Source organism: Plecotus auritus (genome assembly GCF_963455305.1).
Source record: "Plecotus auritus genome assembly, chromosome: 4".
Classification (NCBI taxonomy): Eukaryota; Metazoa; Chordata; class Mammalia; order Chiroptera; family Vespertilionidae; genus Plecotus; species Plecotus auritus.
In genome coordinates this window covers 183,627,451-183,646,087 of record NC_137775.1, presented here as the reverse complement: position 1 = coordinate 183,646,087, position 18,637 = coordinate 183,627,451, and the positions used below count along the sequence as shown (strand labels likewise).

General features: G+C 43.8%; 1 protein-coding gene across 1 annotated transcript in view; it reads right to left on the bottom strand.

The window, feature by feature from the left end:
• Window positions 1–18,047, bottom strand: part of ZNRF2 (zinc and ring finger 2) — a 63,125-nt gene extending 45,078 nt beyond the window's left edge. The window contains exon 1 of the mRNA XM_080663767.1: window positions 17,457–18,047. Within this exon, the coding sequence (XP_080519893.1) occupies window positions 17,457–17,910 (454 nt within the window). The 5' untranslated portion in view covers window positions 17,911–18,047. The remainder of the gene's footprint in view (window positions 1–17,456) is intronic.
• Between the last annotated feature and the right edge of the window lie 590 nt (window positions 18,048–18,637).

Below are 18,637 nucleotides of genomic sequence, written 5' to 3'. Positions count from 1 at the left end.
GAACACTTCCTTTCAGGAGAATCTTATGGGACCAGATTGAACTCTTAAGGATGCTGTCCAATGTAGATTTTGCTCCTTAGCCTGAGGGCTAAGGGAACACACACCGGGAGTCAGACCGACTCAACAATGAATCTGAGCTCTGGAAGTATGAGTAATGACAGGACAAGAGTAGTTAACAGTAAGAGTGGCGATAATGATATCACTACCAATTCTTTTCTGCTTATGAAAGTTATATAAGGATTACTATAAAAAAAATAGATGATAATACCTAAGATGAAAATAGGGTAGAAGTATCCCTACTAGCCAGAAATAACCAATTTGGAGTATGTGGACCTTCTGGCCTTTTTTTCATTTATGTACACACCAGAGGCCTGGTGCACGAATTCGTGCACGGGTGGGGTCCCTTGGCCTGGTCAGCAATCGGGGCCATGTTGCCGAGTCCCGATCAGGGCGATTGGAGCCAGCCAGCTGGAGGGAGGGACCGCAGGAGGTTGGCTGGCCATGGGAGGTTGGCTGTGGGAGCGCACTGACCACCAGGGGGCAGCATTGAGCATCTGCCCCCTGGTGGTCAGTGCTACCAGCTGGTCATCCAGTCATAATGGTCGCTAGGCTTTTATATATATACTAGAGACCTAATGCACTAAATTCGTGCAAGAGTAGGCCTTCCTACCCCTGGCTGCCGACACTGGCTTCCCTCTGGCACCCGGGACCCGGGCTTCCCACCGTCTGCCGGCAGGCACCCGGGACTGGGCTTCCCTCAGGCTGCCAGCAGGCACCCAGAATATGGGCTTCCCTCGCAGCCACGGCTTTGTCCGAAGGTCGTCCAGTCTAATTAGCATATTATACTTTTATTAGTATAGATAGATATACACAATTATTTGGTAAGAAAATGACCAAAACAAATTTTATACCACACTGATATTATTTGTTTCTAAGCTATCTATCCACTTTTGGAGTTGGTTAAGAATGATATATTTGGCCCTGACCGGTTTGGCTCAGTGGATAGAGCGTCAGCCTGCGGACTGAAGGGTCCCGGGTTCGATTCCAGCCAAGGGCATGTACCTGGGTTGCAGGCACATCCCCAGTGGGAGATGTGCAGGAGGCAGCTGACAGATGTTTCTCTCTCATCGATGTTTCTAACTATCTATCCTCTCCCTTTCCTCTCTGTAAGAAACCAATAAAATATATTTTTTAAAAAAAGAATGATATATTTGTATAAGCAAATCCCATTCTTAAATGTACCTTTGATATATTTACATACTTAAGCCTTCTACTATATAAACACTTTGGGTATTCTTAGTTTTATTGTCCACACATTAGAGGACAGTGTTACTGTACAGTAACTGATTGAGGAGGGAGTGGCCTTTAGGGGACAGAGCAGGGAAAATGGGAGGGGCGAGAAATAATTTCATTCAGCTTTCCAATGTCTCCCATTTCTAACTTACCCTCAACATGAAAGAGTACACGTTGTATACTCCATTTATATAAAGTTCAGGGACAAGCAAAAGCAAGCTATAACAAAAACAGGCAATATGAACAGCCTCTGGGTGAGAATGTCTGGGAAGGAGCATGAGAATTTTCTGGGATGAAGATAGTGTTCTCTGTTCTGACAGTGTTGCTGACACAGTGCACTGTCATATGTATTTGTCAAAACTCTTCAAACTAATACACTTAGGTTCTGTACATTCTAACATATAAAATTAATCCTATATTTTTTTAAAAAAAGAAAGTGGTTGCTTTCTTTCCACAAAGAGGTCCGTAACCAACAATAATAAAATTAGAAGGCTCAGGGGAAAAATTAAAATAGTTTAAAAAAAAAAAAGATTGAGAACATGACAATTACCCAGCTCAGTTAAAAGAGGGTCCCGTGTGTTACACTCATTACTAACAGTACCTAGCACATAGCAGAATTTAATAATCTGTTTTATACATAAAATTGCAAGTATAAAAGAATTATACAAAATATCAGAGAACTATGCCAAAGACATTAAGAATTTAGACATGAAAAAAAATGCATTTAACTGTCTTTTAGATAAGGAATTCTTTATAACTTTAAGGTACAGCAGCTTATAGCTAATTAAAGTTTTTTTTTTAAATATATTTTATTGATTTTTCACAGAGAGGAAGGGAGAGGAATAGAGAGTCAGAAACATCGATGAGAGAGAAACATCTATCAGCTGCCTCCTGCATACCTCCCACTGGGGATGTGCCCACAACCACGGTACATGCCCTTGACCGGAATCGAACCTGGGACCCTTGAGTCTGCAGGCCAACGCTCTATCCACTGAGCCAAACCAGCTAGGGCTAAAGTTTATTTTCAAAATATTTTTTTACAGTTTGATGTCAATCATTTTTCTTTCTATCCTATAGATAACTCATTATACAAAAAATATATATACTGCATTTTCATTAAACAATAAGCCTATTCAAGAGTTATCACCTTGTGGTGGGCAGAATAATAGCTCTCCAAAGAGACTGCTACCTAATCCCTGAGACCCTCCAGTGTTACATGGCAAAGCAGAATTTAGGTTGCTAATCACTGCTCTTATCATAGGGAGATCATCCTAGATTACCTGGATAGGCCCAACTTAACAACAGGCTTTTAAAAAAAATGTAGAAGAAAAGAAAAGGTGCCCTGGCCGGTTTGGCTCAGTGGATAGAGCGTTGGCCTGCAGACTCAAGGGTCCCAGGTTCGATTCCAGTCAAGGGCATGTACCCTGGTTGTGGGCACATCCCCGGTAGGGAGTGTGCAGGAGGCAGCTGATCGATGTTTCTCTCTCATCAATGTTTCTGGCTCTCTATCCTTCTCCCTTCCTCTCTGTAAAAAATCAATAAAATATATTTTTTTTAAAAAAAAAAGAAGAAAAGGGGGAAGTGGACACCTAAAATATTTTCAACAATAAAGATAAATTAAAAAATAAGAAAATTAAAACTTGGAACCAGGAAATGATTTTTAAAAATGCCAGAGAGATGGCAGTTTGAGAAAGACTTGGCCCAATGTTGCTTGCTCCAAGATGGAGTCATCATAAGCCAAGAACTGCAGACATTCTCTAGAAGCTGAAAAAGGCAAGGAAGCAGTTCTCCCTCAGAACCTCCAGAGCAGCCCCCCAAAACCTGGATGTTAGCCCAGTGAGACCTATTTAGTACCTCTGACCTCCATAACTGTAAAGCAATACATTTGTGTATAAATATTCATAGATACTTATTACAATACTGGAAAAGTAAGAAAGTATAAATATCCTAAATGCTTATCAACAGAAGGGTTAAAGAAAACACAGCATGTGCATATTATTGAATAGCAAGTACTAAGCAGTTAAAGTTCCATTTATATCTCCTCCCAAGTAAAAACCTTCTGAACACGTTAAAGAGAAAAAAGGAGGTTTTGGAATATAGTGTGACCACATTCTTGACAATAACGGTCTCTATGGCAAAATCACATACAAAATAAAACTTTTTCTCTGTACTTGTAAGTATGTACATGAATTTATTAAGACGTTAGGATGTGAATATAACATTGACATGGACAGAATGGAATCATCAGAGAACTGAAAATGACTTTCATTTTATCTGAACTGTCTACATTTCAAAGAAATGGATTCATATTTCTTCTACAATTAAAAAAAAAAAGAGGACTTGCAGTTAAAGATGACTGCCTAATCAAATTTATCAGTCTCTGTCAGACTAAACATCCTCCTAAAATCACTAAAAATGTATTTTTTAAAAGGGAATCTATATATATAAAAGCCTAAGTTACAACCGGCTGGTAGCTATGACGTGCACTGATCACCAGGGGGCAGATGCTCAATGCAGAAGCTGCCCCCTGGTGGTCAGTGCACTCCCACAGCCAACCTCTCATGGTCCCTCCCCGGGGCCAGCCAGCCCTGAGCGGCCTGATCACTGGCCAGGCCGAGGGACCCCACCCATACATGAATTCGTGCACTTGGCCTCTAGTAAGCCTATAAAAGGACAGAGAAAATGAAAAACAAGCAAAAAAAGCAATACCACTAGACTATTAAAAGAAAATAAATGACTAGTAACTTTAATTGCAGAACTAGGAAAGCAACCTAATTTACACCAAGCACAAGAATTGGCAGGCAGAAAAGAGGCCTAAAAACAGAAATGTTCACTGCATGCTGTGTAAGAAGCAGTAAGAGTTTTCCAGCTGTCCTCCCTGACTTCAAGCAAGTAGGCAACTGTTCCTCCCCAATGCTGGCATTAGACTGTTATTTGGAGAGGGCAAGGTTTTTGCACTTGGGGACAACAGAAGTATCTAATGGCAGAGGTACCTACTGAATATGATGATTAAATGAAGGGACCATACTGAGTGTTATGACTCTCAACTTTCTTCTCATTCTGTTCCTAGAACCTGGTATTAAAAGAATTATGTTTTCCAGGCCAAAAAAAAAAAAAAAGGAGAAACGCCATTTTGGAAAACATGACCAGACCAAGAGAAAAGACAGTACATTCACGGAGAGCTTCCAATCTGCTTTGTTAGTGCCTTAATTTATTTAAAGTGTAAGTAATCAGCCCTAACTGGTTTGGCTCAGTGGATAGAGCGTCGGCCTGCGGACTGAGGGGTCCCGGGTTCGATTCTGGTCAAGGGCATGTACCTTGGTTGCGGACACATCCCCCGTGGGAGGTGTGCAGGAGGCAGCTGATCAATGTTTCTCTCCCATCGATGTTTCTAACTCTCTATCCCTCTCCCTTCCTCTCTGTAAAAAATCAATAAAATATATTTAAAAAAAAAATAAAAAAATAAAATAAATAAAGTGTAAGTAATCAGCCATGATCACTAAACATTTGAAGAAAGAACCAAAACAATGACTGAAAACAATGAGAAAAAGCAACTGGGAAGAAACTGAGTAAAAAAGGAGAAAAAAACATTTATACACACATATGCACACATAAGTACACATCATTAATATTCTTAGAAAAAATATTATGCCCATAAAAGAAGAACATAATATATGAAAAAAAACAATTTTTTTAAAAAGCTCTTGGAAATTAAAAACTTATAGAAACAAAAATCCACTAAAGTACTAGAGATAAAAATTGGAGGGAGTCCCCCAAAAAGAAAAAGCAAAGACATTAAAGAAAGAAGATAAAGCAACGGAACAACTCTTTATAAGGCAACATGGTGGAAGAAGTAAACAGTGGGAGTTATTAAGGAACTGAGATTTCAAGGTGACAAGATGCACTGTGTCTGAAGAAGTGCTATGATGGGTAAGAAATCTGGAGAATTCCAAATCCAGACCTTAGAGCTCTGAGATTGGAGGGTATCAAAGCCCCAGCAAATGTAGTGAATTGCTTTATCAAATGCCAAGTCATCCAGGTTGCCTGAGATACAGGAAATCATACAGTAGCTATAAGAATGCTAAGTTTTTCAGATTCTGCCCTGGAGAAGTAGCACGCACTTAACTGACCAGCCTTAACTTCTCTCCAACCATCGCACCATCTCCAACCACCAACACAGCACATTCAGACTGATTAAGAATATCTTGCAGCACATTCAAATAGTTATAAAAGAAGAGCTATTAAACACAGCATAATTTTATTTCTAAGACAATTTTATAATTGTCCCCATTTATACAGTCCACATTATATCTATTTGCTTTGGTTCAAAATTCAGTTTACATATATTTTCTTTATGCAAATAAAACATTTCTTTTTGGAGCAGTAAGATTTTATATATGATTTAAAAAAACATTAATTTGGTGATCAATAACCTTGTTATCAAATACATTTTGAAGAACAGTTTTTGGCATGTGGCTAGCACAGTAAATGTGCTATAAAACATAATTCAAATATTCAGGGGAGACTCTTAGAAATAAAACACATATAAAAATAATAAGTAAAAGTAAGGTTTTCGATTACTTTTGCAGAAGCTGAGAAGTTGAGAAGAGGAAAGTATATGGTCTTCCTGAAGAGGAGGATGTGGAGTGGCGTATGAATCTTGAATGCTTTCATTTTTGATAGAGAGGTTCAATCAAGTGTTAGTTAAAAATATATGATATAATATACCTATGTAAATGTCTTTAATCCCCATAAACCTACAAAGCAAGTATTCTTACCCTGATCTTAGAGATGAGAAAAGTAAGGTATAAGATATGAAGAGGTTAAGTAACTTGCTTAAGAAGTAAATGGACTCAACCCAGGAAACGCGACCTGAAGACCCAAGCTCTTCCCCATGTTAACAGAATGCAGCCTGCACACAGGCATCCCATCTCATGCTCAGTGACTGATCTCTGGATAGGCACATGGCTTAAGCAGGGTCCTCAAACTTTTTAAACAGGGGGCCAGTTCACTGTCCCTCAGACCGTGGGAGGGCCGGACTACAGTTTAAAAAAAAAACAAAAAACTATGAACAAATTCCTATGCGCACTGCGGGCCCGGGACAAGTCGGCTGCTAAGCAGGACAGGCAGCGGCACCCAGCATGCCGGGTAAATGTCCTCGGCGGGCCGCATGTGGCCCGCGGGCCATAGTTTGAGGACGCCTGGAAAGTGTGGAAACCAGAGTCCTTCTATTGGAGAGGGTACAAAATTGTCCCTTCAGGCCTCTCAGATCATAGGTGGAAGAAAGTAGCAATGGCCTGCAGGCCACCAGCTTAAAGAAGGTCTACAGAACTCAATAGAAAGGGACAAAACTAGGTAAAACACCAAAGGAGACCAGGCAGTGGGTGTGGGTGTGGGTGTGGGTACACTCAGAACTGCTACATTTCAGCTCCAGGAACCCTGGTTCCTCCACTTGTTCCTTCAATTCCGTGAGCTACCTTTAGGTCCTAATAATGTGAGACAATATAGTGTTTGTCCACTTAATGCTACTTTGAGCTGTGTTTTTATCATTTGCAACTGAAAAAGTCTTAAGATTCTCTGACCACAATGCAATACTAAAAATAACAAAAATAACCCAACAGTAAATTTACCACCTAAAAATGTTAAAGTGACACTTTTAAAAAATGCACTAAGAAGCAAGAAAAAATTAGCTTTACAAATGAGAAAGAAACTAAGGGTTAAGAGCAGAGCTAATGAAATAAAAATAATAAAACTAGTAAAATTCATTGTTCAAACCAAGAGCTGACTTAGAAACAAATTACATTCCAACAAAAATTAGGATATACAAGATGGTCAGAATTTATTAAAGTCAAATGATGAAATGTACTTACTCTTCTTTGACATACTAACTTTCTTATTGTTAAAAAAAAAAAGAGCACTGACTAGAATAATGATTCTGACAGACATTACTCAAAATTCAACTACCCATGAAAGCAGAATATACACTGAGTGGCCAGATTGTTATGACCACCCCATCAGTACTTCGTTGGGCCGCCTTTTGCCTTCAATACTGCAGCGATTCTTCTTGGCATTGACTCCACGAGATGTTGAAAGGTGATGCGAGGAATCTGACACCATGCCTGATGAATAGCACTGTCCAGTTCTGTGAGATTTGATGGATGTGGAACCAGCTGCCTGATGGCTCTTTTAATTTCGTCCCACAAATGCTCAATTGGATAGAGATCTGGTGATTGTGGGGGCCACCTAAGCAAGGTAAAGTCTCCCTCATGTTCTTGAAACCACTCCTGCACAATATGAGCACCGTGGCATGGCGCATTGTCTTGTTGGAAGAAGCCATCTCCATTGGGATACGCCATCAACATGATAGGATGAACTTGATCAGCAATGATACTTAGGTATGTTGTGCTATTCAGACATTGTTCCACATGAATTAAAGGGCCCAAATCATGCCAGGAAAACATGCCCCAAACCATAACACTGCCCCCACCAGCTTGAAGGGTTGTACTCATGAATGTGGGGTACATGCTTTCATGCTGTTTCCGCGAAATTCTCACTCTGCCATCTGCGTGATGCAACTGGTAAAGTGATTCATCGGACCACATGACTTTTTTCCAATGCTCGACTGTCCAATCCTTGTGTTCCTGTGCGAATTGGAGACATTTTATCTTGGTAACTGCAGACAGCAAAGGTGTTTGAACAGGCCTTCGGCATCCATATCCCATACAATGCAGTGTATGGCTAATTTGCCTACAAACATCAGGTGGTCATAATAATCTGGCCACTCAGTGTATATCCTATTTCTTCCAAGAGTGCGTAACAAAGTAATTCTCATTAAATATTTGAGTAAATTTTGGAATACTGGGCAGTCATTTTAAAAAATCATGTTATAGCCTGGTTGGCATAGCTCAGTGGTTGAGCATCGACCTATGAACCAAGAGGTCACAGTTCAATTCCCGGTCAGGGCACATGTCTGGATTGCTGGCTTGATCCCCAGTGTGGGGCATGCAAGAGACAGCTGATCAATGATCAAAATTTGTGGAATTCAGCTAATGCAATTTTTGGAGGAAAATTTATAACTTTAAAGTCTTATATTAGAACATCAAAAATGTATAAAATCAAAACATATATAGAATGAATGCCCCAAATTTTGAATCTAAAACAAATGTGTGCGTGCGCACACGTGTGTGTACACAGTGTGAGGCAAAAGTAGGTTTACAGTTGTGAGTACATGAGACAGTTTATTCTTGCATTATTACTTACTAGAGGCCCGGTACATGAAAATTCATGCACTGAAGTGGGGGGCGGGGTCCCTCAGCCCGGCCTGCCCCCTCTCACAGTCCGGGAGCCCTTAGGGGCGGGAGGCAACCCAGAGATCAGGGGAAGGCGATGCCCCATCACACCTTTGTTGCTGCCACTGCCAGCAGCGCAAGCCTCGGCCGGCCCTGGGAGGCTGGGCAGCCGACATCTGAGGCTTGCCTGCACCTCAGGCATCAGCTGGGCAGCTGCCATCCAAGGCTTGCCTGTGCCTCAGGCCGGTCCTGGGCGGCTGGGGGCTAAGGGGACTGGGGGGACTCCGGAGGCAGTCGGGCCTGGCCTCGCCGCATGCCTGCCACCCCCGCGGGGCTGAGGGGACTGGGCACCACCATCCTGTGGCTGTGGGCGCCACCATCTTTGAGGGCATGGCAGTCAATTAGCATATTCCCTCCTTATTGGCTGTGGGTGCCTCCATCTTTGCAACAGTGTGAGGGTAAATTAGCATATTCCCTCTTTATTAGATAGGATTATTGTACTAGAGGCCCGGAGCATGAAATTTGTGCATTGGGGGGACCCTCAGCCCAGCCTGCAACCTCTCCAATCTGGGACCCCTTGGAGGATCCCAGGGATCGGGCCTAAACCGGCAGTCAGACATCCCTCTGACAATCCTGGACCGCTTGCTCCTAATCGCTCACCTGCCTGCCTGGTCGCCCCTAACTGCCCGCCCCCCACCCCCACCGGCCTGGTTGCCCCACACAGCCTGCTTGTTCAGTCGTTTGGTTGTCCCTCACTAACCACCCTGCCAGCCTGGTCATAGGCAGCCATCTTGTGAGGGTGTGAGGGTCAATTTGCATATTACCTCTTTATTATATAGGAGGATAATTTTCCTTTCAAACAACTGTAACCTACTTTTGCTCCTTCCTGTATATCTGTATCCATATCTATATCTATAAAAAACAGACATCAGTATTTTTGTTCTGGTGGTCAGATTACAAGTGATTTTCAGTTACATTTGCTTTTTTTGTATTTTAATTTACTCTAATGAACAAATACTTTTACAATTAAAAAAAACATTTTAAACAAATTATTTTCCTTGTGTTTCAATTCTAATTTCTGGCCTCCTACTCTGCCTGACTCTTCAAGTTCTTGTTCCCCAGAATTTCATGCTTGCTCTTCAATTTATAGCCATCCCTTAGTAATCTTACTCACTTTTTGGCTTCACTTATCATCTGCAAATTGACAATTTCTCAATTTTTTTGTAGTGTCCCAAATTAAACTCATATTTCCTTCCTACTGTTTAAGGATGCTTCTAGATTGAAATCCTATAGCCACTCAAAGTTTAACAGGCCTAAAAGAACTCAGTATCATTTCTAAAACTTGCTCATCCCTGCTTTATTGTTAATATCGGTAAATGACATCACTATGCACTCAGGTTTGCAATCCTATCAATTAATTCTACCTTAGAAATCTCAACCAAATTCAGCTTTTCCTCTCCCTCACCAATTGCCATGATTTCAATTTAGGCATCCACCAACTATCCTATATAATAAAGAGGTAATATGCAAATTAACCCTCACACCCTCACAAGATGACTGCCTACGACCAGGCTGGCAGGGGGGTTAATGAGGGACGACCAAATGACTGAACAAGCAGTCTGCGTGGGGCAACCAGGCTGGCAAGGGGGTTAGTGAGGGACGACCAAACAACTGAACAGCAGGCTGTGTGGGGCGACAAGGCTGGCAGGGGGGTTAGTGAGGGCCAACCAAACAACTGAACAGTAGGCTGCGTGTGGCAACCAGGCTGGCGGGGGGGGGGGGGGGAGGGGGGATGGGGAGTTAGGGGCTACCAGGCCAGCAGGGGGGAAAGTTGGGGGCAACCAGGTCAGCAGGGGGGGGGGGCAGTTGGGGGTGACCAGGCCAGCAAGGGGGGGGGGGAGTTAGGGGCGACCAGGCCAGCAGGGGGACAGTTGGGGGAGACCTGGCCGGCAGCGGGGGGGTGGGGGAGCAGTCAGGGTGACCAGGTCGGCAGGGGGTTAGTTAGGGGCGATCAGACCAGCGGTGGCGGGGGGGGGGGGCAGTTAGGAGAGACTAGGCAGGCAGGCAGGTGAGTGATTAGGACCCAGCAGTCCAGGATTATGAGAGGGATGTCCGACTACCGGTTTAGGCCCGATCCAAACCGGCAGTCGGACATTGTAAAGCGCACCTGGGAAGGCACACAAGCATTTCTTTAATTATTGTCAACTGAATCCAGTGGCATTGGTAGAGCCATGTCCTGGAAACACACCTTGCCAGAGGCAGGAGTGTTGTCAGCCTGACCTTCAGCCCAGGCACCAGGGGATGGGTTTCATTATCTAAATCCAGCCAAGCACCAGGAACAAACAGAAGTGACAATTACAAAGAACCAACAAGAATGCACATAATCTCCTTTGTCTTGGGCTTTAGTAAAACTTCCTGGTTTTTGCTGTATAAAATAAACGTGCTGTATTGGCTCTGGGTCATCTCTCCATCAGAGGACAGTGGTCCCACCCAGTCCCAGCTTTCCCTACTGTATTTGTGTCTGTCTCTTTCGTTTTCTCAATCCCCTGTCGCCCCTACTCAGGAACCGTACCACTCTCTAGCCACGTAGGACGCGGAGAAGAAATATTTATAGGACATTCCCCCAAGGGGTCCCAGATTGGAGAGGGTGCAGGATGGGCTGAGGGGGACCCCCCTCCAACCCGCATACACAAATTTCATGCACTGGGCCTCTAGTATTCTAAAGAAGTTCTAGCTTATCTTCCTGCTACCACTCTCCCCTCCTAACAAGTGTTGTATACAGCTTTCAAGGCTGAGCACTATACATCTTGGGAAGCTGCCACCCACCATTAACTGACAGTAATGGTACCCTTGGCCTGATCATGACTTACCTTGCTTTTAAACTTGGTAGGGTTAAACAACTTAGAGTACTATAAAATCCTTCTGCAATTGATCCAAACCTATTTTTCAAGTTTCATGTTCTCATCATTCCTCCTTACACCTTAAAATCCAGAGACATTTAAATCTTTAGTACACCCTATAAAAATCTGAGGCGTTTGTGGGTGCTTCCTTGAATCTGTAGTATCCTTTCTGCATAAAACTTCTAAATGCTTCAAAACAGTTCAAATGTTACCTTGCTCTGGAAGTAGTCTTTGACTGCCTAGACCAGCTGTGGGCAAACTACGGCCCGCGGGCCGGATCCAGCCCGTTCGGCTGTTCTATCCCGCCTGCGGAGCCGAAAGAGTGGAGGGTTCTCTTGCTCTCCCCTCCGCTCCTTTACTTTGAATTTATATAAGTTCACACAAACACTCCATCCATGCTTTTATTCCGGCCCTCCGGTCCAGTTTAAGAACCCATTGTGGCCCTCGAGTCAAAAAGTTTGCCCACCCCTGGCCTAGACAATGATACCCTACAAAGCACTGTTAATAGTCCTATTATAGCACTTGTATATAACAATCTCAACCCAGAGCTGAGCAAGACCAGGAAGCAGCCCCATATTAGTACCCCTAACAACACAACGCCCAGCCCTGAAGGGGATCAATTCTTGTTTACTAAACTAACACATACCACACACATCATTACTTTTTCAAAGTAAATAAAAACTGAGTTTGAAATTAGAACTGTTGTTTATTTAGCTCGTCAATCTAAGTCTATAATCAATGTGGCAGACAGACTGGTTGTCCACACTGCTCCGTGCCTTTCTGTCTTGTGAATAGGACCAATGAATTGCTTCTAACCAATGGGCTGCGTGTGATCACTTGATCTAGCCTATATAATAAAAGCCTAATATGCTAAGTGTCCGACTGTTCATCTGACTGTTCCTTCGACCGTTCGACCAGTTGCTATGATGCTCAATGACAACCAGGGGCAGATGCTCCGACCAGTAGGTTAGCTTGCTGCTGGGGTCCGGCCGATCGGGACTGGGCGAGATGGGCCAGACACACCTGGAGCCCTCCCATGATCCCTCCCTGACCCCAATTGTGCACCAGGTGGGTCCCTCAGCCTAGCCTGTGCCCTCTCACAATCCGGGACCCCTCAGGGGATGTTGGAGAGCCAGCTTCAGCCCAGTCCCCACAGGCCAGGCCGAGGGACCCCACCGGTAGATAAGAGTACAGCACCAGCCCACCCTGCTAGGCACTCTCCTTTGCTGTCTTTGAAGAAGCAAACTGTCCTGAGCTTTAAAACTATGAGGAAATGAGTTCTACCAACAACCTGAGACAGAGAGGGAGCTTGGAAGCAGACCCAATCCCCACTGAGTCTCTAGATAACAATCCAAGTTCTGGCCAACACCTTAATTACATTCTTGCAGAGAACCCACGTTAAGCTGCACCCAGACTCCTAACCCATAGAAACTATGAGATAAATAAATATATGCTGTTTTAGGCAGCTAAACTTGTAGTAATTTATTAATAAGCATCACACTAACTAACACAAGGTATTTTTGAGCCTTTTATTCATACAAAGGGCATGTTTTCCCCAATTTCTAAACTGTTAAATAAGTATAAAACAAACTTAATTCACTATTTAATGCCAGTCAAGTACATGCAAAATTAAAACATTTAGGAAGTACTTTGCTACATAAAGCAGTCCCTTTACTTCACTTTTAACCTATTTACTAAATATACCCATTTGTACTTATACCCAGTATATGAAATAAGTATAACATTAAGGCAATTCTCCTTATAGACACAAGCTGGTATCTAATTAATGTTATTGGTAACCAGGAAATAAATAAGGACCTACTTACTAGTTATCAAGCAAAGCGATCAAATTGAAGAGGGCAAGAGGACTTGCTGGAGACACTATCCATTGGTGAAACAGCAGAGCTCTCAGTGGCTTAGCAGCCAGCAAAGCATCAAACGTACTGAGGCCAGGCAGCTCCTATCAGATGATGTCCAGTGCAACACAAACCACTCCTCCCTGCAGCCCACCATCCACCCTGCACTTTCAAAACATTCCCAAAGCCGAAACTTAGCATGACAGAGTCCACACTTTAGCATTTAAAAAGGCATAAAACACAAGATACCGCCTACAGAGTTTAAACTATGTGGAATTACAAGTGAGAAACACGAAGCATCAGAGTTGTTTTTTGGGGAGTGATGAGTTGTCATTAGAAGTGTCATTTTCTTCTGTCACACCCCATAAAAGCCTTCAATTGAATAAAAGAACATTCAAGAATAGGAAGTAGATTAATCACAATAAACCCACATCTGTCTTAAAGATTAAGATAAATAAAATCTGCCTAGAAATATAGATTTTATTTAACATATTCAGTTTTAAGAGATAACCCACATTCCTTCAATATAAAGAAGCTTGTTTCTTAGATAACAGGTGGCACCTGAATTACAATCAGCCTACTGAAATACTCAGGGGCACACCACACCCAAACAAACTCAAGCCAATCAGGAAGAAGTCAAAAGCAATCCAGTCCCACCGGTTAATTGTCTAGATTAATTCATTTTACATTTTCACTCTCAGACTCATGAATATTTTATGAGAAACCCACATAATTTCTTTAGAAATAAACTCTGTTCACTGGTATATTTTTATAGTCCAATTTAGCTCCCTCATCCTTGCTGGATCTTAAAGACTGGATCATTACCACCCATAATAATTACCTTTATGAACATTAGCAACTTGACAGCAGAAAAAAAATATAGACATAAAATAAAGCCAAAAAATCCTCTGTGAGATACCACTAAATTTTTAAATATTAGACTATACCCTTAAGACCCGTTGTAAACAAAGGTGAGAGACAAGAGAAGGCTTTTGTTCACTTTAATACTATTAAACTCAGCAGTCTGAAACGAACAAAAAAACCAACAACATAAACACAAGAAAAACCTACCTCACCTAAAAATTCCTGTATGGTCCAGCTGATGTGGCTCAGTGGTTGAGCATTGACCCATGAACCAGGAGGTTTTGGTTAGATTCCCAGACAGGGCACATGCCCAGGTTTCGGGCTCTGTCCCCACTAGGGGGCATGCAGGCTGATCAATGATTCTCTCTCATCGATATTTCTATCCCTCTCTCCCTCTCCCTTCCTCTCTGAAATCAATACAAATATATTCAACAAAAACAAAAAACACTTCTGTTTGTATTATAACAACATTCTGATGTTTTATCCAACAACTCAGTTCTAGGAAATTTCTGTAAACTAAAACATCTGTATTAAGCACCTCTACTAGTTCTCTCTAGACAGAGAATTAAAGGAGTGTACATCACCAAAATACATGTCCAAGAGAGAGCAAAACAAACCAACCCAGAACACCTCATTTAATTTGGTAATTCATTATGATGGAACCGAAACAATTCACCTTGCTAAAACTACCAAATTTAAAAAAACAAACAAACATAGTACTGGTTTAGGTTTTCCTTTTCTATAAATTACCTGACAGCCCATAAGAGAATAATTCTGAATCTTATTAGTATAAAATTTTCTTATTAGGAGATATTAATACAAACATCAGTAAAAATAAGTTTTATAGAATTACAGTAATAAATTTCCACTAATTCAGAAATATTCCTTTACTCATTACTCAGATGGAGTTACTTTATATATGCACATTTGTACACTTTGTAACTGAATAAACATTAATTCTATAATAAATACTATAAATTAAATCAATGTGAAGTATAGTCAAGTCTAATTTCTAAATAAGAATTATCATCTGGCTCCCTAAACCTCGGGATAATGAGAAATATGGTTCTATAAAGTTTCCCTGACAAACTCATCCGCTGAAATAGAGGTAAAAATCTCATTGAAGCAAATGTCACTGGAAAGATTCGGTTTTACATGTGTATTCTATCTTCTTGTCTCAACTAGGACTTAAGGTACAAGCACTTTGCAAGTTTTTCAAGAATCCTTCTAAATGCATAGAAGAAAAAGTTAATTGCAGACAATAGATGCCTTAGGTCATTAGGGCTCATTCTCTACAAAGACCTAATTAAGAAAGACTGCCACAAGTTCCTCACTGTTTTGCTGCTAGGCCCAATTACCCTAACCACAAAAGTACTAAAAAAAATAAATGCAAAAATCTAGGGACTTAGATAACAAAACAGATAAATGCTTTACCTCTCTAACTTTCAGGAACTAGGTCTTTTTCATTTGCTAATTTACTATGACTTAATAGCCTGGGTGCCAACTATTTGTCCTCTGCTCTGACTGGAATGTATTTACTTTAAGAAAATAAACCCATACAGGTATACTGACTCTTTGTTAAAGGATATCAGCCCTAAAAAAAAAGAATAAAGACAGTAATCAGTATACTAAAGAAATAAGAACTATTAATTTGACAAGCCTTTTCCTACTTCCCCTTCCTTAGCAAGCTTTAAATATACATCTTTTGATGATCCTAACTGCTAAATACAAGTTTTCATTTAAAAAAGAAATATTTTTAAAACCAACTTATCTTTTATTGTTGTACTAATCTCCCATTCTCAAGAAACTGGCTTTTGTTATTCCTCCATGTGGTGACAACAGTACCTTCAACTGCATTTATTATATTCAAATCAAAGGAAGGAAAACACTAGTTCTTTAAAAAGCAATTTTTTTTAACTGGCCCAATTTTAGGAAGCATTAAGTACTTTTACTTACATAGCAAAATGACTTTATAACAAGTTATTGAAATAAGGTAAAGAGTTGTTTTATACTGAATGTGCAAAGCAGTACTGAAAAGATGAAAAAAAACCTAAACATGACATTCCCATTTTTAATTTATGCCAACGTGAAGGTTGACAGTACAGAACATCAGCACAGATAGCTAAATTACATTATTGGATATCCCCCTTTACCAACTGTCTACTCAAATTTCTCACGTTTATAAACATGAATAAAAAGGGCACAGAAATGGAGGGGATGGTGTGTGCAGTTTATCTGTGCTCAATTGTGAATGTTATATCAAGATACATAATGCAATGAGATGGGAATATTTACCTTCTACAGTATCTCTAACCAGACTTAACTTTTCCCCCTCCCCCATGAACTGGGAAGAGAGGGGTGTCTTGATTCACTTACTATAACTGTTCTGAGGTAGAGATGATCACCATAAAACATAATTGAACAATTCAAACTCATTTTCCTCAAATCAAGTGCACCCTTCCTCCCATTTCTACATAAAAACACATCACTTTGCTACTAAAAATTTCCATTCCTCACAAGTGACTTTTCCTGAACTCAAGTCAACACTGCTTTGCACCCAGGCTTCCAACTGCACCGTGTGGGCAGGGTTGTGATAATTATGAATTCCTCCCCTTAAACTGTTTTCAATTTTTTAGATGCTGTCCCAATTATGCAGGACTCACATTAACCTGTATCTCAAGTAAAGTTTACTAGGGTTAAAAATACACTTTCCATTAATACATTCAACCCATTAAAGTGCGTATAGTAGGTGGGACTACCTGCAAATTTAAGAATTAATTTTATATTAACAACCATCCAAAGGAGATCATTCCCTCCATTTTCAAATACTCAAGTTTAATTGAGACCCTCTGACTTTTGGCCTTTAAAAACTGCTCACCACTCGAGTCCCAAGATAGAACTACATTTAGCAACGGGTCTTCTGACTTCCTGATACCAAAACCCACAAGCACCAGGACTGCTGCGTCGGTTTGTCATAAAACACCATTTACTCCTTTCACCTTCCGGGGAAAACAAGGGCTCTCCGTCCAGGGGAGCCGCTAGGAGGTAAGGGTCACATGTTTGGAAAGCAAACACTAGGGTCGGGCCGAGCGGCGTCCTGGGGGTTAAGTGGCGACTTTCCTCCCAGGAGGCTGACCGGCCGGCAGCGCTCAGGCTGAAGGAGAAAAGGAGAAGGTAAAAATAAACGCAGCCGCGGCCCACGTGCCGCCGTGGGAGCCAGGGAGGGAGGGAGGGAGGGAGGGAGGGGGCCGTACCTCCAAACAAGTGCGGCGAGAGGTGAGCTGGTAGTGAGCCGATGACCAGGCGCGGCCCGCCCGGGCCCCCGCCCGCCGGCCGGTCCCTGCTGCCGCCGCCGCTGCCGTCCTCCGGGCTGCTGTGCACCGAGTCCTGCGAGCCGTACTGGCCGCTGCTGCTGTTGGGGATGCTGAAGGAGGACTGCGCGGCGCGGGCCCCCGACGCCACGGTGCCCACGGCCCCGCCGAGAGAGCGGCTGCGCGGGGCCGCCGAGGCCGCCGCGGCGCCGCCCGAGGCGCTAGGCTGGTGCGCGCCCGGCACCTGAGCCGGAAACCTCCCGGCGGCCGCGGCCCGCGCCCCTCCGCCGCCTGCGGTCCCATTAGCTCCTCCGCTGCTGCTGGAAGGTAAATCGGAGCCTGAGTACGCGCGGGTGCGGCCGTTAGCAGCGGCCGGGCCGCTCTGCTTGGCGCCCATGTCCGCCCTGCCCCGGGCCGGGCCCGCGCGCAGCGCCCGGAGCGCCGGGAGGGCGGGAGCGAGCGCGGGAGCGAGAGGGCAGGGCCGAGGCACCGCGGCCGGCCCACAGGGAAGCCCACACGTCCAGGGCCTCTTCCCGGCGCCCCGAGGGGCGGTCGGCGCCCGGCGCACTCTCCTTCTGGGGACGGCGGGCGCGGGAGACGCGGAGAGGCGGGTAGGAAGAAGGTCCGGGCTCCGGCGGGTGCCGCTCGCTCGCTCCGGCGGGAAGGGCGGCTCAGGTGGTGGTCCGGCTGCCGCTGGTTTCGGTTCTGCTGCGCCGCGACGGGCTGCTGCCGCTCTCTGCCGCCACCGCCGTGCTCTGCGCCTTGGGCCTCGGCACCGCCTCCTCCCGGGCGGCCCCTGCTACCGCCGCCATCCTCTTGCTCGCACGGCGGCTCGCGGGTGAGTGGGAGGCGCCCGCCCAGACTCCGCCGGGGCCACCTTCCTCCTCCCCCAGCCGCCCAGCTGTTATTAACGGAGAAAGAGGAAAAACGGGTGGCGCGTGAGGGGAGGGTGGCGAGGAGTAAAGAACGGCGCGCGCTTCCCGGCAACCGCCGCCGCGCTGCCCCAGTGAAGGAGGGGCGGGGGGTGGTGTGGCCCACGAGGGTGGGGGTGCCCAGGAGGGAGGAGGCGGCCGAGCCTGGAGCCGGAAGGCCGAGGAGCCTCGAGGGTCCAGGGTGAGCCCGGG